Raw genomic sequence first — 25,872 nt, forward strand, 5'->3', positions numbered from 1 at the left:
AGACAATTTGACTTCCTCTCTTCCTATTTGAATACCCTTTATTTCTTTCTCTTGCCTGCTTGCCCTGGCCAGAACTCCAATACTATGTTGAATAGGAGTGGTGAGAGAGGGCATCCTTGTCTTGTGTCAGTTTTCAGAGGGAATGCTTCCAGCTTTTGCCCATTCCATATGATATTGGCTATAGATTTGTCATAAATAGCACTTATTATTTTGAGATATGTTCCGTTAATACCTAGTTTATTGAGAGTTTTTAGCATGAAGGGATGTTGAATCTTACTGAAGGCCTTTTCTGCATCTATTGAGATAATCATGTGGTTTTGTCATTTGTTATGTTTACATGATGGATTACATTTATTTATTTGCGTATGTTGAACCAGCCTTGCATCCCAAGGATGAAACCAACTTGATTGTGGTAGATAAGTTTTTTGATGTGCTGCTGGATTCAGTTTGCCAGTATTTTATTAAGGATTTTCACATTGATGTTCATCTGGGATATTGGCCTGAAATTTTTTTTGTTGTTTTTGTTGTATCTCTGGCAGGTTTTGGTATCAGGATGATGCTGGCCTCATAAAATGAGTTAGGGAGGAGTCCTTCTTTTTCTATTGTTTGGAATAGTTTCAGAAGCAATGGTAGCAGCTCCATTTGGTAGAATTCGACTGTGAATTTGTCTGGTCCTGGGCTTTTTTTGGTTGGTAGGTTATTAATTACTCCCTCAATTTCAAATCTTCTTATTGGTCTATTCGGGGATTCGAGTTCTTCATGGTTTAGTCTTGGGAGGGTGTATGTGTGCAGGAATTTATCCATTTTTTCTAGATTTTCTTGTTTATTTGCATAGAGGTTTTTGTAGTATTCTCTGATGGTAGTTTGTATTTCTGTGGGATCAGAGGTGATATCCCTTTTATCATTTTTTATTGTGTCTATTTGATTCTTCTATCTTTTCTCTTTGTCTAGCTAGTGTTCCATCTGTTTTGTTAATCTTTTCTAAAAACCAGCTCCTGGATTCATTGATTATTTTGAAGGGTTTTTCGTGTCTCCATCTCCTTCAGTTCTGCTCTGATCTTAGTTATTTCTTGTCTTCTCCTAGCTTTTGAATTTGTTTGCTCATGCTTCTCTAGTTCTTTTTAATTATGATGTTAGGGTGTCGATTTTAGATCTTGCCCGTTTTCTCCTATGGGCATTCAGTGCTATAAATTTCCCTCTAAGCACTGCTTTAGCTGTGTCCCAGAGATTCTGGTACATCATGTCTTTGTTTTCATTGGTTTCAAATAACTTTATTCTGCCTTCATTTCGTTATTTACCTAGTAGTCATTCAGGAGTAGGTTGTTCAGTTTCGATGTAGTTGTGTGGTTTTGAGTAAATTTCTCAATCCTGATTTCTAATTCGATTGCACTGTGGTCTGAGATACTGTTTGTTATGATACCCATTCTTTCGCATTTGCTGAGGAGTGTTTACTCCTAATTATGTGGTCAATTTTAGAATACATGCTATGTGGCACTGAGAAGAATGTATAGTCTGTTGATTTGTGGTGGAGAGTTCTATAGATGTCTATTAGGTCCACTTGGTCCAGAGCTGAGTTCAAGTCCTGAATATTCTTGTTAATTTTTTGTCTTGTTTGTCTGTCTAATATTGACAGTGGCTTGTTAGAATCTCCCACTATTATTGTTGGGGGTCTGCGTCTCTTTGTAGGTCTCTAAGAACTTGTTTTATGAATCTGGGTGCTACTGTATTGGGTGTGTATATATTTAGGATAGGTAGCTCTTCTTCTTGCATTGATCCCTTTACCATTATGTAATGCCCTTCTTTGTCTTTTTTGATCTCTATTGGTTTAAAGTCTATTTTGTCAGAGACTAGGATTGCAACCCTTGCTTTTTTTTTTTCTTTCCATTTGCTTGGTAAATATTTCTCCATCCCTTTATTTTGAGCCTATGTGTGTCTTTGCATGTGAGATGGTTCTCCTGAATACAGCACCCCAGTGGGTCTTGACTCTTTATCTAATTTGCCAGTCAGTGTTTTTTAATTGGAGAATTTAGCCCTTTTACATTTAAGGTTAATATTGTTCTGTGTGAATTTGATCCTGTCATCATGATGCTAGCTGGTTATTTTGCGCATTAGTTGATGCAATTTCTACATAGTGTCATTAGTCTTTATATTTTGGTGTATTTTTGCCATGACTGGTACCAGTTTTTCCTTTCCATATTTAGTGCTTCCTTCAGGAGCTCTTGTAAAGCAGGCCTGGTAGTGACAAAATCCCTCAGCATTTGCTTGTCTGGAAAGGATTTTATTTCTCTTTCACGTATGGAACTTAGTTTGGCTGGATAAGAAATTCTGTGTTGAAAATTCTTTTCTTTAAGAATGCTGAATATGGGCCCCCACGCTCTTGTGGCTTATAGGGTTTCTGCAGAGAGATCCGCTGTTAGTCTGATGGGCTTCCCTTTGTAGATACCTGACCTTTCTCTGTGGCTGCCCTTAACATTTTTTTCCTTCATTTCAACCTTGGAGTATCTGACAATTATGTTTCTTGGAGTTTCTTCTTGAGGAGTATCTTAGTCATGTTCCTGAATTTGAATGTTGGCCTATCTTGCTAGGTTGGGGAAGTTCTCCTGGATAATATCCTGAAATATGTTTTTTAACTTTGTTCCCTTCTCCCCATCACTTTCAGGTACACCAATCAATCATAGGTTTGGTCTTTTCACATAGTCCCATATTTCTTGGAGGTTTTGTTCATTCCTTTTCCTTCTTTTTTCTCTAATCTTGTCTTCACACCTTATTTCAGTAAGTTGATCTTCAATCTCTGATATCCTTTCTTCCACTTGATCGATTTGGCTATTGATAGTTGTGTATGCTTCTCAAAGTTCTCATGCTGTGTTTGTCAGCTCCATCAGGTTATTTATGTTTCTCTTTAAACTGGTTGTTCTAGTAAGCAGATCCTGTAACCTTTTATTAAGGTTCTTAACTTCCTTGCATTGGGTTAGAACATGCTGCTTTAGCTCAGAGGAGTTTGTTGTTACCTGCCTTCTGAAGCCTACTTCTGTCAATTTGTCAAACTTATTCTCCATCCAGTTTTGTGCCTTTGCTGGAGAGGAGTTGCAATCATCTGGAAGAGAAGTGGCATTCTGGATTTTGGAATTTTCAGCGTTTTTGTGCTGGCTTTTCCTCATCTTCATGGATTTATCTACCTTTGATCTTTGATGACCTTTGGATGGGGTTTTTGTGTGGGGGTTGTTTATGTTGATGTTGATGTTGTTGTTTTCTGTTTGTTACTTTTTCTTCAAACAATCAGGCCCCTCTTCTGCAGGTCTACTGCAGTTTGCTGGAGGTCCACCCCAGACCCTGTTTGTCTGGGTATCACCAGTGGAGGCGCAGAACAGCAAAGATTGCTGCCTGCTTCTTCCTCAGGAAGCTTTGTCCCAGAGGGGCACTGGCCTGATGCTAGCCAGCGCTCTCCTGTATGAGGTGTCTGTCGACCCCTGTTTGGAGGTTTCTCCCAGTCAGGAGGCTCGGGGGTCAGGGACCCACATGAGAAGGCAGCCTGTCCCTTAGCAGAGCTGGTGCTCTGTGCTGGGAGAGTCCCTCTTGTCAAGATCATTAGCTGTTCTCTTCAGAGCCGGCAGGCAGGAACAATTAAATCTGCTGAATCTGTATCCACAGCCGCCCCTTCCCCCAGGTGGTCTGTCCCAGGGAGATTGGGGTTTTGTCTGTAAGCCCCTGAGTTGGGCTGTTACCTTTCCTACAGAGATGCCCTGCCCAGTGAGGAGGAATCTGGAGAAGCAGTCTGGCTACAGCTGCTTTGCCCTGCCCAGCCTCCTTAGCACTATCAGGGAAAAACCACCTACTAGTCTCAGTAATGGCAGAGGTCCCTCCCCCTACCAAGCTCAGTCGCCCCAGGTCGACTTCAGACTGCTGTGCTGGCAGTGAGAATTTCAAGCCAGTGGTTCTTAGCTTGCCGGGCTCCCTGAGAGTAGGACCCGCCGAGCGAGACCACTGACTCCCTGGCTTCAGCCCCCTCGGTTCTCTCTAGAGGAGGTTCCAGGCGCTGCTGGGGTATGAAAAAAAACTGCTGTCGCTACCTCTAGCTTGGTGAGTGCCCAAACAGCCGCCCAGTTTTGTTCTTGACACCCAGGACCCTGGTGGTGTAGGCACACACAGAATCTCCTGTTCTGCAGATTGCAAAAACTGTGGGAAAAGCATAGTAACCCGGCGGGGTAGCACAGTTCCTCACGGCTTTCCTTGGCTGGGGAGAGGGAGGTCCCCAGCCCCTTGCACTTCCCTGGTGAGGCGACGCCCCACCCTGCTTCTGCTACCCCTCTGTGGGTTGGACCCGCTGCCTAACCAGGCCCAGTGAGATGAACTGGGTACCTCAGTTGGAAATGCAGAAATCACCTGCCTTCTGTGTTGATCTCGCTAGGAGCTGCAGACCGGAACTGTTTCTATTCGGCCATCTTGGCCCCTCCCTGGATGTCACAAATACTGTTCTTAATCAAAACTGTGACTTTTGAATGATTTAGGTTTTATCAAGGCTGTTTTCTCTTTTATGAAAAAATTCTTCTATTACAATTGATGTCAATTGATAACTAGATTTGATGAGGGAAAGTGCCTAGTGTCTACCAGGTGATTGGTGTCTAATTTTTTTAAAATTAAAGATCATTAAAATTCTTCATACATTAATTCGTTAATGCTGAGAAGACAGCTAATGAGGCATATATAAAGAATTACAGTGTGTCATTTTATGATTTAACAATGCAGAGAGGGTTGGTTACATTATTTCGGATGATATTACCTATTTTGATAGTCTTTATAATAATTGTGAATTTTAATTCTTACATTAAAAATACCAGTCTATTTGAGATTTTACTTGCTACACATCAATAAGGCTAAGCTAGTAGTCACTTGCAAAAAAGCCTCATATTTCTTGTTTAATAGCTATAGTTGTGTCTTAGAAATGAATGTTTAATCATACTTTTTCTTAGTCATGGAATTTTAGCAATAAAACATGGGGGCTGCAGTGCTTTATATCAGGCCATCAGTGTAAATATGAATTGTCTAATGTGTACCTATCTTTTTATCTTTTTTTTTAACAGACTTGTGGAAGAAAGCAAACTGATCCCACTCATTTTTGAAGTAACTCTGGTAAGAATGGAAATGTGCATTTGAAATTCAAATGAAATTTTGAAATTGTAAAGATTTTAACCACGTTGTATGATTGTGTTGCTAACCCTGACTCTGCCCTGAAGCATTGTATGTCCATCATCATCACACTTAACCTCACTGGACTTCAGCTTCCTTATCTATAAAGGAATGTCAAGCTCTGAAATCAATGTAGTGATACTGGTTAATGACTGCCCTCTTTCCACAAATCTTTTACATTTTAGCTCTGTTGTATTACACAATGTATATTTTCTGACATAGATTACTTTATCTGAGGTTGGTTTGTATAGAGAGGGAAGAATAATTATTGCTACACTTCAATATGAATTTTCTGGTGCTCAGTATGAAACCCTCTGACTTTGCAGTTACAGGGTACCAGATTAACAGTTTTATGCCTGTGGTCAGAAAGTTGTCTTCTTCAGAACTTAGAATAGCTTAGCTTCCATACACCATTTTTCTGTTCACAGAATACAGTTTAATTTAAAACCATCTGTTAAAGAAAATCTTTCCTCTGTGTTTCCTATGTGTAGAGAATAAAATGGGATGCAGGGTCAACTTTCTTTGTCTCTGATAAATCTCTAATTATGCCAAATACAGACCTGTGAATTAGGTTGAAAATTGAGTTGGTTCTTGCAAGCAAGCGCCCATTGCCAAAGAAAGGTTCTCTTGTGCCTGGGTGTGTTATCCTCTTCTCCTAAGTACTTTACCTCCCTAGCTCAGTAACAGCACAAGGCACAACAGAGGGGGCACTTCCCCAGCCAAATCAGCCTAACTTACCTTGGTCATCAGTGGGGGAGCATTAGTTGTGATAGTCTGATAACCATACAAATGGGAAATAAACTTTCCTTAATCATCTTAAAATAGTATTCTATAAATCATTTGTGTTCTGTCATGTCCGTATGGTGAAAAGTTTATTTTTCTTAGCTACAGATTTTCAGAAGAGCTGAGTGGATTTGCTGAGCTATTTGCATTGGATGGGAAGTAGAAATGGGAATGGGTACTATTCCCAGAGCACGTTCAGGTGACAAGATGACAGCTGCCTTGATGAGTGGAACATGTAAAGTTAGTGCCTGGACTGAGTTGCTTAGAATTGTAAAAAGGGATTTTAGAGAAAGGATAGAGAAGAGGCAGATGAAGAAATGTGGCGATCAAGAGCTCTCTAATGGAGATGTTAAAGTTTCACCAGTGATATGGATATGTGTATTTTTCTACCTTCAGTCAGATACACATTATTTGCCAATTTGTTATGGAGTTGAATTTGTTTTGGAGGACAGTGGTCTAGCAAACTGCTAAGTTTGGCCACATGGTTGGGTATGGGGCAAGAGCCAAGGCTGTCCGAACTCAGCCACATTTGAATGCATTTGGAAAGAGACTCATTTTATAGACATCCTGGAGTTGGAATGGGCCTTAATGGGTCTACATGATTCATCCTCTTGCTGTGGCAGGAGGGCTTCTAACCTGTTAGATCAATATAACTCCTTTTGTGGCTGACAGAAAGTTGTTACCTTATCCTTTGGCAATCATCTCAAGGTCTAAAATCTCAACATAAAAAATTTCTTTTGGTGTGGTGGGCGCCTGTAGTCCCAGATACTTGGGAGGCTGAGGCAGGAGAATGGCGTAAACCCGGGAGGCGGAGCTTGCAGTGAGCTGAGATCCCGCCACTGCACTCCAGCCTGGGTGGCAGAGCGAGACTCCGTCTCCAAAAAAAAAAAAAAAAAAAAAAAAAAATTCCTTTTGGTAGTTTACCAGAACCCCTTCGTACTTGATTAATCTCTGTGTACTGAGCACCCAACAAGTGTTTTATATTTTACAAACCATAATAAATGTTTAAATAATTGATTAATGCCACAATTTGAACCTTGTCATTGTGGTGTAGCTGTCATAGGGAATGGGTAGAAGGTGCCATCTACCCTCCAGATCACCATTTTAGCCAGTCCTGAGCCCTGTGGTCTTGCAGGCATGTCAGGGATGGTGCTCTTTCTCTAACCAGAACAGTTCCATGCTCAGATTTCTTGTAGGACATTATCTGAAAAAGAGATCTTGCTGCTAAAAAGTAAAGAAGAAAAGTGTTGAAAATCACTGCTTTATGAGGCAGGAGTTTGATGTCCTTGAAGAACATTATTAAATTCCTATTCTACTTTTGTCTTTTTTGAGTTGAATAATCTCAACTTTTTTCTGTGTAGAAATACATTTTTCAATCGATGAAATGTCTTTGTAGCAGTTATGCTGTGAACTATTACTTGTCCTTTTAAAATTGTTGTCACCAAGCTAGATATAATACAGTATTTTCTTGATTCTGTGATGCACATTTTTTTTCCCCCAGATTTTAACATTTCTGAAGCTGAGATATACTTTCCAAATCAATGGTGTTTTACAGTTGCTTTCAGCCAGGTGACCTGGTTGTCATTGCCTTAACCAATTTATTTCAGTTTTATTTTCCTTTTTATAAATGCCTAAAAGTGATATATTATAAAAATCTATGTCTGAATAACTCTAAAAGAGCTCTTTCATAAAAAGAAGATAAAAATTCTAAGTAATAAGAAACCATGTCATAGTTTAATTGGCAGCATTTTTCTTTCTTAGTGCTTGATAAAATAATGGTACATCTTAGAACTGATGGATTTCTAGTTTCAAGGAAACATAGTATATATTTCAATTTGGTTTGGTTTCTAAGTCTGAGTGCCTTGGTGGTGTCTAGCATATATATGGCAGCTTCTTTGCAGTGATTTGATCAGAAGAAGGCATAATGAGAAGATTGTGTGGGGCCCTGCATGCTTGGCTGCTACTTATGCCTTCTGGCAACCCATTAAGAAAACAGCGAAACAGCATTTAATTCTTTTAGCTGGTAGTCTTCTGTGACCTCCTGATGGACTTTTTTCTTTACTCTTAGCCCATCCCTGTTTTTCAGCTTCTGTCTGATGTACTTAAAACCTGCTTATGAGCTTTGTAACTTCCTTCTTCCTTTCTAGAGTTTCTCCTATGATATGCTTCTCTCCTAGATGTCTTCCATTAAGAAAGTGAGCCTGTCTTTTCTGATGGGCAGGAACTGCAGGCAGCTTCTCTGTCTTTTCCTGTAGTTTTATGCAAGCAAATGAGGTGGAGGAACTACAATTCTGAATTTGACATTCTATCTATACAAAATAGCCAAGTGGAAATCTTAGGAAGAACAGACATTTCTGGAGTTGTGTGGCAAACTACGAGCTCCAAGTATGGATTCAAACTGGTTAAATAGATAACCAATTGAAATTAATTTTTATTATTTTGGAAAAAAAATAAAAATTATCTCCAGTTGTCACTACCTACTGAGAAGGCACAGTGCTGCTTCCTGTCTGGAGGGCTAATGGGTAGGCCCTCTAAGTTCACGCTGCAGGGAGAGAGTGATGTGTACATGCATGATCAGGTAGGAGCGTTATAGGAGCTGTTAACGAAGGTAGGCATGGAAAGCTATGCACCCCGGGGAAGGGAGTGACCACCTATGAGAGAAGCGGGGGAATCTCACAGAAGGAGTAACCTTTGAACAGGGCCTTCGGGGAAGAGGAGGACGTATTCTGAGGGAAGGAGGAGGGACTTCAACTTGGGGAATGGCAAGGCTAGGTCAGTGTACTCAATGCTGAGTATACTTGACTCTCAGTATCCTCGTAGGATTGATTCTAGAAACCACCCTTATACTAAAATCTACAGATCCTCAAGTCCTTTGCATATCCTTCTGTATACTTTAAATCATCTCTGGATTACCTATAATACCTAATGCAATGTAAATGCTGTGGAAATAGTTGTTACACTATATTTTAAAATTTGTGTTACTTTTTCTTGTATTGTTATTTTTAATTTTTTTTTCCTGAATATTTTTGATCTGTGGTTGGTCAGGTGCACGAATGTGGAACCCATGGATAGGCAGGGCTGACTGTTCTTAGATGTGTCCAAGTATAGGGAGCATGGACCATGGAGAAATGGTAGGAAATGAGGGTAAAGGGTAGGTTGGGATGAAATCCTACAGAGCTTTATACTGTGGTTATTTCTTGTTTGTTTGGCTTTGCAAATAATTTATGCTCTTTAAAATCAGATAGTATCCTCTACTTGAAGAAACAAATGTCTAGAACCCCTGTGCTTTAGGAGGCGTGTGCAATGAGGAGGCAGGCTGATTGGCTACAGGTTTGGGACTCAGCAGGAATCAGGCTTGGGTCATAGGCATGCACTGGAAACTTGAGTGTCCATGCTCCTTCAGTCACTAGAAGATTGAAAGGGCGGAAACTAGATTCTGGGAGTTTCTGCAAGTTTTCATCAGTGAGGTTTTTGAGATCAGTCAAAGGGACTGTGGGGACGGGAACATAAGATACAGAACAGGTCTCAGATGTCCGATCTGATGTCCCAGGAGTTCTAACATCACATTCAAGGCGGAGAGTGGGCAGAATGTTTTTAATGCTGAGCTCTAGCTTCAGGTTTCCTGGTATTTGGCAGGACAAACAGTGGAGAAAGCCAGGTAGCTGATGGCTTACAAAAAAATGCTGTTGTGGGAGCTGGGTGTTGTTCCCCAAGCAGAGCCCTCCTGGGTGAGACCTCTGCATTTTCGCTGGCAACACAAGGCAGCTGTGCTGGACAGGGAGTGGAGGCTCAGGCAGCACATGCTGGATTAAGCTGAATGCATTCGTATTATAGTATATACAGTCTTCACGGTCTACCGCACTAAGGCAGTCCGCACTTGCTTAATAAATGTGGGTTCCTGAAAAATGTGAGCCGTCAGAAGAGTCCATTGTCTTGGCTTTTGAGTGCAGAATTGCTGTGGAGGACTTATATTTTCTCTCTGCTTTTTCAAAAGAGTTTAAATTGCTTTTAAATGTGCCTTAAGTGTGAATTTGGATGTATCAGCCTTTGGAGTTTGCTATAACTCTAATCTTTCTTCAATTTATTTCAGTGGTTTATGTTTTGGCCTACTTCAGTAAATCATTTTAATGCCAAGTAATATAGGTAACCTCTGTTTTATTGGAAAAAAATATTCGTGGCAGATTTTCCAATATAGGCCAAAATATTGCTATCATGATATTTTATGTGTCTATTTCAAAACAAACAATTAAAGAGCAATTTCAGTGGCAAATGTTAACAATAAAAATTGGATTAGCAATACACTAGTTTGACAATTATATTGTTTTAATAATTCTCAAGGGTAGCAATTGAAGCAAGCTTCAGTAAATCTTTCAAGTCAACTGTATTTTTAGAAAAGAGTCTCTTTATGGACCCTTGAGGCCCAAAATAATCATTGAGACACCAATGCCATCTAGACAGACAGTCACATTACGTTTAAGGAATGTTTTCAATCCTGGGCATTCATCAGGCTTATAAGATTTGCTCCACTCTACTTGTAACTCAACAAATGTATATTGGTTCTTAGAGTACGTTAAAAAGAGAAGTTTCTTATTTTAAGAATCTCATGCTTATGTTAAATATACTATTAACAAAATTTTGCTATGCACATGAGCGAATATTTCTATAATAAAATAGAAAATAAGATTAAAAAATATGTGTATTGGCTGGGCACGGTGTAATTCCAGCACTTTGGGAGGCTGAGGCAGGTGGGTCACTTGAGGTGAGGAGTTTGAGACCAGTCTGGCCGACAGGCAAAACCCCATCTCTACAAAAAAAAAAAAAATTAGCCAGGCCTGGTGGTGCGTGCCTATAATCTCAGCTACTGGGGAGGCTGAGGCAGAGAATTGCTTGAACCCCGGGGGCAGAAGTTGCAGAGAGGCGAGATCACGCCACTGCATTCCAGCTGAGGTGACAGAGCAAGACTCTGTTTCAAAAAAAAAAAAAAAAAATTTGAATGTTATTGTCTTCACTATTTTTTTTTTTTTTCTTTTCGAGATGAGGTCTCACTCTGTCACTCAGGCTGGAGTGCAGTGGCACGATCATAGCTTATTGCAGCCTCAAACTCCTAGGCTCAAGTGATCCTCCCGCCTCAGCTTCCCAAGTAGCTGAGACTGCAGGGGTGTGCCACTGTGCCTGGCTAATTTTTTTTTTTAGTGTTTGTAGCGATGAGGTCTTGCTGTGTTCACCAGACTGGTCTTAAATTCCTGACCTCAAGCCGACCTCCCACCTTGGTCTCCCAAAGTGTTGGGATTATAGACATAAGCCACTGTGCCTGGACAGAGAACAAGATTTGATTAAAATTTCAAAATGCTTGACTTAGGAAGATACTTTTAAATTGATACAATTAACACCTGTTGAATGCAGTTGCTAAATCTACATCTATACCCATTCAGGGCTTTTCAGGATTGAAGAATGGAGCCATCTAACAAATTTTTGTTGTATACAAAGGTGACTTTATACACTGCTAACATAGACCGCCATTAAAGTATATGTGAGGTGTTTCTTTTGGGAATGAAAATGGATTTGTATAAATCCCTTCTTGGTGACTTATGTCAAAATACATGTTTGCAAAATAACTTTCTTGGGCTGGGATACAATCTATTGATACTGCATTGAATGAAGTGAAGTTGCTCATATGACAACTGAACAATAACTTTAATCTGATCAGTTCCACATTACCTGAATAAATGGGCTGAACTAAGTACAATAAACATATTAGTAAATGTGGGCTAAATAAAGCATAACTAGTTTCTGCATAATCAGCCAAATAAAGAGAAATTTTATTGAGATAAAAACCACATATTGTACCCAATGAAAAAAAAGCTAAAATAGAGCTTAGTATATCTGTGACCAGGTACAGGTTACATATTAAGAATGTGTTGCATGTAACTTCTTTCAAGCCAGTAGAATCTTGAGTTTTATCATCATCATTCTTGTTTCTAGTTCTGCTCTACGTTCTGCTCACTTTGAGGAAATAGTACATACATATTCTTCCTTCTCTCTAAAGGAGAGTGTAGTTAAAAAACACAGGAGAGAAGTAGATAAGTGATAAGATGTTGAACAATGTACTTCCCAAGATCAGAAGCTTTTGTAGTTTTTGTTTTTACTTCTAATTGATTCAGGAACTGGAAAATGAAATAGTAAGAAGGGCCAGTGTTCTTCAGTGTGATGAACTCACAAAAGGCAGTGGATGTGGCTCCCCTGAAATCTGGCCATGGCAAGTGATAGCACTGAACTTCTTCCCTAACTCTGAATAACCTAACTCTCAGTTACATTGGCCAACTTTGGTTTCAGGCTTGTGTTAAAAAATAAAAGGCTTACTGTGGTCAGGCATTGCTCAATCACACTACTCCCAAAACATTTGTATTTGGAGTTCTTTGATAGATGAAACAAAGTAAAATGACTGATGGTAAATGCAAAGAATTACTGGAAAAGCCTACTGTGAAATCAGTGATTACTCATTCTCAATATGACACCAATGAATGTTACTTTTTCTCAAAATTACTCAGTATCACAGGACCCTATAAAGTTTATTCGTGAACAGAAACAAATGAGATTATCCACTTCTTAAGTAAGTAGAAATGTCAGCAAAGCGTTACTAGTTTTGATTAAATAAGGCAGCAAACATCCAGTAGCATTTGCTTTTGATGCTCTTCACATTTGTTTTTTTGGATGGGCAAGAAAAAGAAGAATTTATGTGCTTACCCAGAGCTGCAAAGGATTTTCAGACGGAACCAGGAAATTTGATGTACTAAATCAGTTTACAGATTTATGGGAAAAGTAGAGCTTTTAAAATAGTTCTAGCAGGTGAAATTGCATTTTGGATTTATTAGAGATACCAAATTGGAAAAAGACATACAAAGTCAGTAAGGGCAAGTTATTACATAGAAATTTTAGGTTTATCTTTTTTTTTTTATAACAAAAACACTACATGCTCGTAAAGGGTTTAAATAACACAGAAATGTCTAACATAGCATGTGGTGGTCTCCCATAATTTCATGACTTATAGCTAGTGAATGTTCTCCTCATTATTTTTCATGCATGTATTGTATGTCTTTTGTCAAAAATGGGACCATACTGAATATTAGTTTGTATCTGTCTTACTTTATAATGTCCATAGCAGCAGTGGTAGAGTGTGCATGTGCATACGTGTGCACGCAGGCATGCCTGTGCCCATGTGTATGCCCATGGGTATTTTTTATTCTATTTAATGACTATGTAATATTTACTGTATTTAGTATAATTTGTTTAGCCAGTCTCCACTGATGGATGGTCCAAATTTCTCCCCAACTTTATAATATGTGGAAAAAATGAACAGGATATCTTTGTCATACCTTTGTCTACCTATGTGAGTTTCTATAGGATAAATTTTTGAAAGTTGAATTGTTACATTGAAGTATATGCGTCCTTTATGTTTTAATGTTGCACTTCAAAGGATGATAACTTTGTAACAGTGGTATACAGCCTGCTTTGCCACACCCTTAGCACAATTGAATATTGTCAGTCTTTTAAATTGTCAATTGTTTGTATTTTCACCTGTTTACTTTTCATTATGAGAATCAAATTTATCAGTGTTTTTGCTCAAAGCTTATATGTTTCCTAGCATACTTAGGAAGGACTTCTTCTCCTTCAAAAGGTTATAAAATATTCTTCTTTTATTCTATACATTTATGGCTTCATAATTAATTTGCAAATCTTTGCTCCAAAATAATTTTGTTGTAAGGAATGGGTACAAATACAACTTATCTCTTCCCCTACATCTCCTTTTAACTATCATCAAGCTAATATTGCAACAGTGTTTACTGATTTAATCCATCATTATGGTGACCTGGGACCCTAGTATCTCACCATGTACAAAAAATAACTCAAAATGGATTAAAGACTTAAATGTAAGACCTCAAAATGTAAAACTACCAGAAGAAAACTTAAGAGAAATGTTTCAGGACATTGATCTAGGCGAAGATTTTATGAGTGCAACTACAAAAGCAAAAGTAGACAAATGGGACTATATATATATCAAGTTAAAAAAACTTCTGTACAGCAAAAGAAACAATAAACAGGACAAAGAGCCAATCTGTAAAATGGGAGAAAATATTTGCAAACTATTCATCCAGCAAGGGACTAATGTCCAGAATATACTAGGAACTCAAACAGTTTAACAGCAAGGAAATAAATAATCCAATTAAAAAATGGGCAAAGGCATGAAGTCCTTGCCTATGCCTATGTCCTGAATGGTATTGCCTAGGTTTTCTTCTAGGGTTTTTATGGTTTTAGATCTAACATTTAAGTCTTTAATCCAGCTTGAATTAATTTTTGTATAAGGTGTAAGGAAGGGATCCAGTTTCAGCTTTCTACATATGGCTAGCCAGTTTTCCCAGCACCATTTATTAAATAGGAAACCCTTTCCCCGTTGCTTTTGTCAGGTTTGTCAAAGATCAGATGGTTGTAGATGTGTGGTGTTATTTCTGAAGCCTCTGTTCTGTTCCATTGAACTATATCTCTGTTTTGGTACCAGTACCATGCTGTTTTGGTTACTGTAGCTTTGTAGTATAGTTTGAAGTCAGGCAGCATGATGCCTCTAGCTTTGTTCTTTTTGCTTAGGATTGTCTTGGCCATGCAGGTTCTTTGTTGGTTCCATATGAACTTTAAAGTAGTTTTCTCCAATTCTGTGAAGAAAGTCATTGGTAGCTTGATGGGGATGACATTGAATCTATAAATTACCTTGGACAGTATGGCCATTTTTCATGATATTGATTCTTCTTATCCATGAGCATGGAGTGTTCTTCCACTTGTTTGTGTCCTCTTTTATTTCACTGAGCAGTGGTTTGTAGTTCTCCTTGAAGAGGTCCTTGACATCCCTTTTAAGTTGGATTCCTAGATATTTTATTCTCTTTGTAGCAGTTGTGAATGGGAGTTCATTCATGATTTGTCTGTCTGTTTGTCTGTTATTGGTGTATAAGAATGCTTGTGACCAAAACCAATGTCAACAAAAGCCAAAATTGACAAATGGGATCTAATTAAACTAAAGAGCTTCTGCACAGCAAAAGAAGCTACCATCAGAGTGAAAGGCAGCCTACAGAGTGGGAGAAAAGTTTTGTAATCTATCCATCTGACAAAGGGCTAATAATATCCAGAATCTACAAAGAATTTAAACAAATTTACCAAAAAAATAAATAAATAAAAAGATCAAACAACTCCATCAAAAAGTGGGCAAAGGATATGAACAGACACTTTTCAAAAGAAGACATATGCGGCCAACAGACACATGAAAAAATGCTCATCATCACTGGTCATCAGAGAAATGCAAATCAAAACCACAATGAGACACCATCTCACACCAGTTAGAATGACGATCTTTAAAAAGTCAGGAAACAACAGATGCTGGAGAGGATGTGGAGAAACAGGAACGCTTTTACACTGTTGGTGGGACTGTAAACTAGTTCAACCATTGTGGAGGACAGTGTGGCGATTCCTCAGGGATCTAGAACTAGAAATACCGTTTGACCCAGCTATCCCATTATTCTGTATATACCCAAAGGATTATAAATCATGCTACTATAAAGACACATGCACACGTATGTTTATTGCAGCACTATTTACAATAGCAAAGACTTGGAATCAACCCAAATGTCCATCAATGATAGACTGGATTAAGAAAATGTGACGCATATACACTGTGGAATACTGTGCAGCCATAAAAAGGGATTAGTTCATGTCCTTTATAGCGACATGGATGAAGCTGGAAACTATCATTCTGAGCAAACTATTGCAAGGACAGAAAAGCAAACACCACATGTTCTCACTCATAGGTGGGAATTGAACAATGAGAACACTTGGAGACAAGGCCGGGAACATCACACACCGGAGCCTGTCGTGGGGTGGGGGGATGAGGGAGGGAGAGCATTAGGAGAAATACCTAATGTAAATGACGAGTTAATAGGTGCAGCAAACCAATATGGCACATGTATACATTGTAACAAACCTGCACGTTGTGTCCATGTACCCTAGAACTAAATTGTAGTAATAATAAAAAGAGCAAAGGCTTTGAATAATCATTTCTCAAAAGAAGATATACAAATGGCCAAGTATATGAAAAATACTCCACATCACTAATCATTGTGGAAATCCAAATCAAAAGTGTGATGAGATATCTCACTCCTATTAGAATGGCTATTATCAAAATGACCAAAAATAAATAAATAAATAAATAAATAAATAAATAAATAAAAAATAACAAGTGCTGACAAGGATACAGAGAAAAGGGAATTCTTATACATGGTTGGTGGGGATATAAATTAGTACAGCCATTATGCAAAATGGTATGACGATTTCTTAAAGAACTAAAAATAGAGCTGCTATATGATCCGGGAATCCCACTGCTGGGATTTATCCAAAGGAAAGGAAATCAGTTTATTGAAGGAATGCTTGCATCCCTATGTTTATTGCAACTCTGTTCACAATAGCCAAGATATGCAACCTAAATAGATAAATGGATAAAGCAAATGTGGCATGTATACACAATGGACTACTATTCAGCTATAAAAAGAATGAAATCTTGTCATTTGCCTTTGGTTTTATTGATTTCTTCTTTTTGTTTTCGATTTCATTAATTTTACTCTTTGTTTTGTCCTTTTGTATCCTTTGGGTTTCATTTTTTGCTCTTATTCCGACTTTTTTTTTTTTTTAATGTAGAAGCTTATGTGATTGGCTTGAGACTTCTGTGTTTTTTCAAATATAAACATTTAGTGCTAAACTTTCCCCCTAAGCACTGCCTTGGTTTCGTCTCATAAATTTTGATGTATTGTTTCTTCAGTTTCACTTAGTTCAACATAATTTCAAATTGTCTTTGTGATTTTATCTTTGGTTCATGGGTTATTTAGAAGTGTTACCTAGTTTCCCAGTATTTGGGGAAATGTCAGATATATTTTTTATTGATTTAAATGTAATTACATTGTAGTTAGAGAATATAGTTTGCATTATTTGCATATACAATTCCTTCAGACTTGTTTTATGGTCGAGTATATGGTCTATTTTGGTAAGTATTCTTTTTATACATGTAAAGAATGTGTATTCTGCTGCTGTTGGAATGTTCTGTGAATGTCAATTAGGTAAATAGGTTGTCATTGTTGTTCAAGTCATCTTTATCTTTACCTGGTTTTCTATCTACTTTTCTGTCACTCATTGAGAGAGGGGTGACAGGGTCTATAGAGTCTCATAGTGTAAATGTGGCTTTGACTATTTCCACTCTTGGATCAGTTTTGTTTTCTGTTTTGAAGCTCTGTTATTCCATGTAAAAATTAAATTTAGGATTTTATGTCATCTTGATGAATCGACCTCTTTATCATTATGAGATAGCCCCCTTTCTCCCTGGTAGTACTCTTTGTCCTGAAATTTATTTTATGTGATGTTAATATTACCACTGAAGCTGTTTTTGGTTAGTGTTATTGATACATATTTTTTTCCACTCCTTAACTCTTGATCTATCTATGCCTTTATATTCAAAATTGTTTTCTTGAAGATAGATGTAGTTGGGCCTTGCCTTTTTTTCAATCTAATAATATTAATTTTTAAAGGGGTTTAGAACATTTTTATTTAATTCAATTTTTGATACTATTATATTTAAATCTTGCTACTAGTTTTCTATTGTACCTTCTGTTGTTGTTTTTTTTTTTTTTTTTGTCTTTTTCTGCTTTCTTTTGGCTCAGTTGAGTATTTTCTTGTTTAAATGGTTGGTATAGTTTACAATATATATGCACCTTTAATTTATTCAAGTCTACTTACTGTCATGTAAGTAATTATGTTGATGTAATAGTCACCTCCATGTAGACTACTGGACAAAGTCGCCGAGAGCTCATTGAACATAAAGGATCACAGATCAACTTTTAACAGCTCACATCACATGATTTATTAAATCAATTAAGTACACACAGTGAGAAGCAAGGGGTAGGGGAAGTGAGTACATTTTAGGTAAGGTGCAAACAGGGTGAAGTACACGCTGCATACATCCTGGGAAATAATATGTTTGTATTGATCCCCTCTCTGCTGCATCAGCTTTCTTCGGACTTGAAATTTGAGAAAGAAAGTCCACGAATGGAAGGTATCCTGTGTCAAAAACACGTTTGCTGTAGAAGACAGACACAGAGACATGTAGAGTTGGCCCTGACTGTAGCTTGACAGTGGACTTGCTGAACATCCATGAATTTTATTGGTGTTTCTTAGGCAAAGAACACACAGGGCCTGAATAGATGTCATCAATAGGCATCTTCATTAAAACTTCATATATGCTCCTGGTTGGGGCTTCCTGTATGTTTGGTGTATTGTGAATATGTAGGGCCCAGATATTTCACGTATGTTTGATGACTCATGAATGTTATGTATCTTTTGGTCCTTTCATTCATTTCTAATTCTGTTTAACACACATATGCTCTATCTATATGTGACACATAAGCCTCCTACATTCTGTTTTTTCATCTATGTCAGAACTACATATTCTCAAGTAATACAGGAATGTACTTTATACCACTTCATGTCTTATGTAAGAAGCTTACATCAGTATACTTTTATTTTTAGTGACTTTCAATTACATGTATCATAAAGTCCCACTCCTGCAACACCCTCCATGATTTGGCCATGGTTGCCCCTCTCGCCTCATCTCTCTTTCCCTTCCTGATTATGCTTTTACCACATTGACCTCTTAGTTTACTAAATAGGCTGTGCAGAGGCCTACTTTTTTCCTACCTGAGGACCTTCGCTTTTACAATTGCCTCTCCTCAGCATGTTTTTCTCCTGTCTCTTTACATGGCTGTTTCTCAACCTTCCATTTTCATAGAGGCCTTTCTTCTCCACTTCATCTAAAGTAGTCCCATGAGAATAAATGGCTGTGCCTGTCTCTTTAGCCTCATCTATCATCTAGCACACAGTTGTATTAGGTATTAGGTAGTCACTCAATACGTATCTATTTGAATAGTTATAGGGAAGTATTATTTTTAATGTAGTGCTGGATTTAATAGGCACATTTTAAAGGATTTTTAAAAAATTGTGAATGAAATTGGCCTGTAGTTGTATCATCTGCTAATGCTTTCTTAAATTTTTTATTTTAAAATACTTATACTTTCACATATAGGACAGAGAAGTCCCCTGTACTTCACCCAGCCTCTTCCAGTGGTTATATCTTATAAACTATAGTATAATATCAATACCAGAAAATCTGCATTGGTACAATGTGTCTGCATATCTCAATTTGTGTGATTTGTTGAGGTTTGTTTTATCATTATGTTCTATGGATGCCTGAAAAAAACGTGTATTCTACTAGTATTCATTGGGGTATAGTATAAAAGTTGATTAGATCCTGTTGCTTGATGATGCTGTTGAGTTCTTCTGTATCTTTGCCGATTTTCTTTCAGGTTATTCTGTCAGTTGAGGAGAGAGGAGTGTTGGAGTCTTCAACTATGATTGTGGAGTTACTTGTTTCTCCTTTCTTGTCTCTCTCCCAGTTTGTACTTCAGTGTTTTACACCTTTGTTGCTTGTTTCATACATATTTAGAATTATGTCTTCTTGGTGAATGGAATCAAAATGAATTTTATTATCATTTTATCATTACATAGTGTTTCTGTAGGTTCCTGTTAATTTCTTTCCTCTGGAGTTTATTTTTTCTGATATCGATATAGCCAGGCCTGCTTTCTTTTAATTAATGTTTGCATGGTATCTCCTTTTGCATGCTCACCCTACCTTTATTATATTTTAAGTGAGTTTCTTGTGGACAACACGTAGTTTGGTCATTTGTTTTCTTAATCTTTTCCACAAACTTGTCTCTTTAGTGTGTATTTAGACCTTTCATATTTAATCTAATTTTTAATGTTCTGCATATTAAGCCTGCCATTTTATTTTAGTTTGTTTTTCTCTTTTGCATTTTGTTTCCTGTTTTCCTGTAGATTACGTGAACACTTTTTAGAATTTCATTTTTATTTGTAGCGTTTTTGAGGGTTTGTTTTTGTATAGATTTGTTAGTCCTCTCCGTATCATATTAGAAATATGTAAGTTACAGTCTACTAGTTTCATCATTTTACCAGTTTAAATAAAGTATAGAAACCTTATCTGCCTCAACAGAAATTTCCTTTAAAAATTCAGCTCTGAAACTATGATTATGGTTCATTTTTAGGAGATTATAGTCCTTGGACTGCTATTAAAATTTTTTATGTAACTTTTTATTTTAGTATAGTTGTAGATGCACAGAAAGGTTGTAAAGGTAGTAGAGTGAGTTCCTGTATGCCCTTACCTAGTTTCTTCATTGTTAAGTTCTTACATTACAATGGTATGTTTATCGTGACTAAGGATTCAATACTTTATTCAGTTTTCACTAGTTTTCTGTCTTTCTTCCTCTTTCTCTTTTCTCTTCTCTTTTCTTTTCTCTTCTTCTCTTTTCTTTCTCCTTCCTTTCCCCTTCCCTTCTGCCTTCCTATCCTCCTTCCCTTCCTTTTTCCCTTCCCACTTCCCTTTTCCTTTCCCTTCCCTTCCTTTTTCCCTTCCCTTCCCTTCCTTTTTCCCTTCCCTTCCCTTGAGACAGAGTCTTGCTCTGTCATCTAGGCTTTAGGTGCAGCATGATCATAACTCACTGTAATCTCAAATTCCTGGGCTCAAGTGATCCTACCACCTCAGCCTCTTTAGTGACTGGGATTGTAGGCACACACCACCATGCCTGGCTAATTTTATTTTACTTTTTGTAGAGATAGGGTCTCACTATGTTGCCCGGGCTGCTATTGAACTCCTGATCTCAAGAGATCCTCCTGCCTTGACCTCCCAAAGTGCTAGGATTGTAGGTGTAAGCCACCATGTCCAGCCCAGATTTCACTAATTTTTTTATAGTAGTTTGTTTTGTTTTCCAAGACCCATCCAGAACACCACATTACACTTAGTCATCATATCTCCTTAATCTCCTCTGATATGTGGCAGTTCCTCAGACTTTCTTTCTTTTGGATGACCTTAGTGGGTTTGAGTTGCACTGGTGCTTTGAAGAATATCTCTGAATTAAAGTGTGTTCTTTATATTTTTTTGTCATGATAAGATAAGCATTATGGGTTTGGGGGAGGAAAACCAAAGAGGCGAGGTATCACTCTTATCACATCATATTGAGGGTACATACAGTTAGCATGGCCTGTCATTGATGTTAACCTTGATTCTGTGACTGAGGTTTTTCAGGTTTCTCTACTGTAAAGTTAGTCCACTGTTTCCCTCTCGCCCTCCAACCTACAATTTTTCTACTTACCCTTTGGAAGCAAGTTTCTAAGTACTTCTGACACTTGAAGAATAGGAAATGAAGGTCTACCTCCTTGGGGGCCGAGTATCTACATAAATTATTTGGAATTTTTCCCTACAGGAAATTCGCCTTCCTTCCCCCATTTATTATTCTCTGACAACTTTTAAAAGTTCTTCCCTATTGTGTCTTAAAGTGATTTTTCTTATTTTGGAAATTTGAGTTTTTTTCTAGAATACTATCGCTTTGTTATTTGAGTAGCATTATATAAAAATATTTTTTAATATTATTTACACGGTCTTCTTCCTAATTTGATAACTTGTGACTTTTCCCATTTTGTTTGTGTTAAGATAGCTTGGTGTTTTATTTAACTTAATGGGTTTTTTTCTCCTAAAGAACTAGCTCTTGAATAGTTATCAGTTCTACTGATTTTAGTCTATTACATTGTTTTATAAAACATCTTATTCCTTTTTTAAATAAGGGTTTTGTTCTTTTCCTGATCTCTTGATTCAAGTGCTTATCCCTTTATCAATTTTTCTTGTGTAAAATAGGCATCTATTTTTGTCTTCTCAACTAGAGCTACCTCTATTTCCTTGGGAGTGTGCTAGGGAGAGAAGGAAGTGGGAAGTGTTATGTGGAAGTTTTCTGTGTGACTTGTGGCAATCATTGCTAAATTCAGTCAGCTGGTTCATTGCCACTTCCGGAGTTAGAGGAAAGAATGAGCACAGGACTTGGCTTTGGTGAGCTCATGGTTTACTGTGGAGGCAGATGTAAATCCACAGTTATAATCCAGTATGGTGTAAGTTATTGCAGAGACACGGTGGTGCCACCTCTCTGATGTGGGGTAATCTGAACACCCATCCAGGAGAGAGAAGACACTCTGTTGAGCATGAAGTGTTGCAATTTGCAGAATGGACAATGCTGTTCAGAAGCTACAGTGTACACTTGCCATGTTGCTTTCCCCCAAGTATGTATGCATCTGTCCTTTCTTTGCTTGGAAAATACTTTTTCTATTCTCCTATCAGAGTTAACTGCCGTTGGTTCCCCTTCTCAAGACTCTCCTGACCAGGTCAGAGTTCTTTGCCACAGGTGCAACCCATACTTCTTTAGAACAGTTGTCACAGTTTGCATTTGTATGTTTGTTTTGTGTGATTAGTTGATTAAAGCCCACCAGTAGATTACTGACTTCATACAGCAGGAACTATGTCATGTTTAGTCACCACCTGCACATAGATCACTGACTGGCAATATTAGACACCCAGTAAATACCTGCATGAGGGAGTGAGTAGGTAAAGAGAAGTGGTGGTGGATGGGTGGATGGAATGTAGACTGGGTCCAGACTGTGACAAGCTTTTAGTCTGTGCTAAGGACTTTGGACTTTCTCTCATGTCCTCTGATGAGCCTTGGAAAGCTATTAAGCAAGGATTTGGTCATTAGATTTGAATTTAGAAAGATCCACCTAAGAGTCATATGTGTGAGGAACACATTTTGAAACATAAGGGTAATGTTAGCAGATAATGCTTGTTTTGTAGATATTAAGCAATAGCTATGATTCATTAACTTTCTTATTTTGAAAATGCCTTTACTGCCAGGCACAGTGGCTCACACCTGTAATCCCATCACTTTGGGAGGCCATGGCAGGCAAATCACTTGAGGCCAGGAGTTTGAGACCAGCCTGGCCAGCATGGTGAAACCCTGTCTCTACTAAAAATACAAAAATTAGCTGGGCATGGTGGCGCATGTGCCTGTAACCCCAGCTGTTCAGGAGGCTGAGGTGGGAGAATTGTTTGCACTCAGGAGGCGGAGCTTGCAGTGAGCCCAGATCACGCCACTGAACTCTAGCCTGGGCAACAGAGCGAGACTCCGTCTAAAAAAACAAACAAACAAACAAAACGCCTTTTCTGAGCAGTTTTTTGTGTTTTTGTACATTCTCTTCTGCGATGTGGTTTTCAAAGTTTGTACCTTTGGCAGGCAGAATACTGCTCCCACCCTCCAAGACGTCCATGCCCTAATCCCTGAAACCTGTGAATATGTTAGGTTACATGGCATGTGGGAATTAATGTTGCAGATAGAGTTAAGGTTGTTAATCAGCTGACCTAAACACTGGATTAGCCTTATCCTAATCAGCTGATCTAAACATTAGCGTATCCTCATTCTAACCAGCTGACCTAAACATTAATTATCCTCATCCTAACCAGGTGACCTAAACATTAATTATCCTCATCCTAATCAGCTGACCTAAACATTAGATTATCCTCGTTGTAATCAGCTGACCTAAACCTTAGATTGTCCTCATCCCACAGCCCAATACAGTCACAAGGCTTCTTCAAATGTGGAAGAAGGAGATAGAAAAAGGAGGTGTCAGAGTGACATGATGCACTGTGTGAAAGACTCAAGTGGCCATTGCTAGCTTTGATGTTGGAAGGGTGCCACAGGCAAAGGAATGCAGGCGGCCCCTAGAGACTAGAAAAGGCAATAAAACAGAAATTCCCCTGGAGCCTCCAGAAAGAAGTGCAGCTCGGTGGACACCTTGATTTCTGTTCCAGCGAATGCTGTCGGACTTCTGACATCTAGAACTGTAAGATAGTCAATTTATGTTATTTTAAGCCACAAAGTTTGTGGTAATTTGTTACAGCAATAATACACTTACATAATACCACTTACTGTTTTTTCTATAGTAAGCCTACCTTATAAGTAATCATGAAAAACAATATACAGCAGTCTTTGTAGAAGCACAGACTGAGATTAAATGTGAACACTGTGTGTGTGTGTGGGGTTGGGGGTGTATATGTGAGGGGGTTGATGTGTATTCTGCGGACCATAAAAATAGCCACATATATTTGATGATGTTTCTTATATTAAAATTTATGATTTTTTTCTAGTGCTGTTCCCACATGATTCACGTGTGAAGAATTCCTGCTGTGCCATATAACTGTGGCATTTTCTAGGTTTCATTGTAAAAATGATTGATTTTGCTCTCCATGACAGAGTTTCCTTTGAAATATATTACTCGCATGCTCTGGGAGATTGCTTACATATGTTTCTCTATCTGTTGGGTCTCCTGAGATGCTCCATATCTTTTGAAACACTGGATTTATATTTTATTTCACCAATGTTTGGTAGCTGTTTTTATAGCTCCAGTTGAGCTACTTTTAAACAATTAATATTTTAGAGGGTTTAGTTTGCAAAGTAAGCAGCGCTGTAAAGCTGTTTAGGTAGATGACTGGGCATGGCAGGCTGAAGTAAGGGTAGGTCTTTCTAACTCTCCCTCTGGTGGCTGATTGGGAGGGAGTGAGGAACTGGTCATGTGGGACCAGGACATCTCTGATCAGTTTTGCATGTTGGGGATTCTTGTAATGTTCAGTAGGTCCACTCATCCCCAAGGGGCCTTAGAACTCTTGAGGCTTATTAGCTTGAGCCCTTTGGGAACTCAGGATCTGCCAGTACTGAAAGATGTGCTTAGAGATGAGTTTTATGAGAACGTTATTTTTGGTTTTACTTTAGGGAAATGCATGTTAAGAGAATCCAGTGCACCTGCTGTGCTTAGGAGTTTGGTTTCGTTTTTTCGCTTTTCTCCACGTGTTGCATTGCAGATTGCAAATTGAAGTAGACTTCGCCTCGACTACGAAGGGCTGTTCCCCTCCCAAAAAATCTCTAGGTTTGTGTTTTGAGAAGCATATCTCTTTTTTGTCTTTCTTAAGAATTATCCAGTGCCTTCTTGGGGCAGTAATCAAAGAGAAACGATTAACCTGTGGGCAGCGCTGTCTCATTGTGCCCAGAAATCTCTTATTCCCTGATGGCTTTTCTTATGTGGCCAATCAGTACTCACTCTCCATGGCCTAGGCAGTGAACCCAGAAGACAGCACAAGGTGGTCCTCTGTGGAACTTACTGTTTGTTTCACCAGGGACCTGATTCTGCAGGTGCCTGGACTATCTGCTTAAAAAATTCAACCTGGGATGGGCCATGCGGAGGTGGAGAGAGGAATTATGTTACGGAGCTAACTTTCACTTAAGAGATAAAAGACAGCTGTAAAATTTGCCATGTCTTGATCTGTGCAAGGCCCTGCAGGTTTTGAGCCTAAAGGGAAAAAAGCCACCAATGTATCTCCCTTGGTCCACACAGAAAAAGGAAGTTCCTTGAGCCATGTTGTTTCCTGGAGAATCCTTTGGCAGGGTCCAGCTTCAAGACAGCAAGTAAGAGTTAGCTTTGGATGGTCTATGATTGACACATAAGGACTTACTTTGAGATTTTTCCATTATGCTGCACCACAGAGTGAGGAGACTACCCCTCCCAGTCACCTCCATGCTGTGTGAAAACAGGGGCCCTCACAGGACTTTACTTATGTCTCCTGAGAGGGGAGTGTGCAGGAGGGGTGGCCTGTTCTCCATCCTGACCACCAACCCCAACCCAAGGGAGCTGCAACAGAGAGACCTGGGGTGGGATGGCGCCTATATCTAGAGTGTAGAAGTCAAGGGGAACATCGCACACCGGGGCCTATTATGGGGAGGGGGGAGGGATTGCATTGAGAGTTATACCTGATGTAAATGACGAGTTGATGGGTGCTGACGAGTTGATGGGTGCAGCACACCAACATGGCACAAGTATACATATGTA

The 25,872-nt window shown here is 38.6% G+C and overlaps 1 protein-coding gene across 2 annotated transcripts in view; it reads left to right on the forward strand.

Moving 5' to 3' along the window:
• ULK4 (unc-51 like kinase 4) overlaps nucleotides 1-25,872 on the forward strand; it is a 780,596-nt gene that overhangs the window by 376,652 nt on the left and 378,072 nt on the right. For both annotated transcript variants that reach the window (XM_011984288.1, XM_011984289.1), the window contains one exon: nucleotides 5,079-5,127. In XM_011984288.1, coding sequence (XP_011839678.1) covers nucleotides 5,079-5,127 — 49 coding nt within the window. The remainder of the gene's footprint in view (nucleotides 1-5,078; nucleotides 5,128-25,872) is intronic.

This window comes from Mandrillus leucophaeus, unplaced genomic scaffold (assembly GCF_000951045.1).
Source record: "Mandrillus leucophaeus isolate KB7577 unplaced genomic scaffold, Mleu.le_1.0 Scaffold265, whole genome shotgun sequence".
NCBI classification, from domain to species: Eukaryota; Metazoa; Chordata; class Mammalia; order Primates; family Cercopithecidae; genus Mandrillus; species Mandrillus leucophaeus.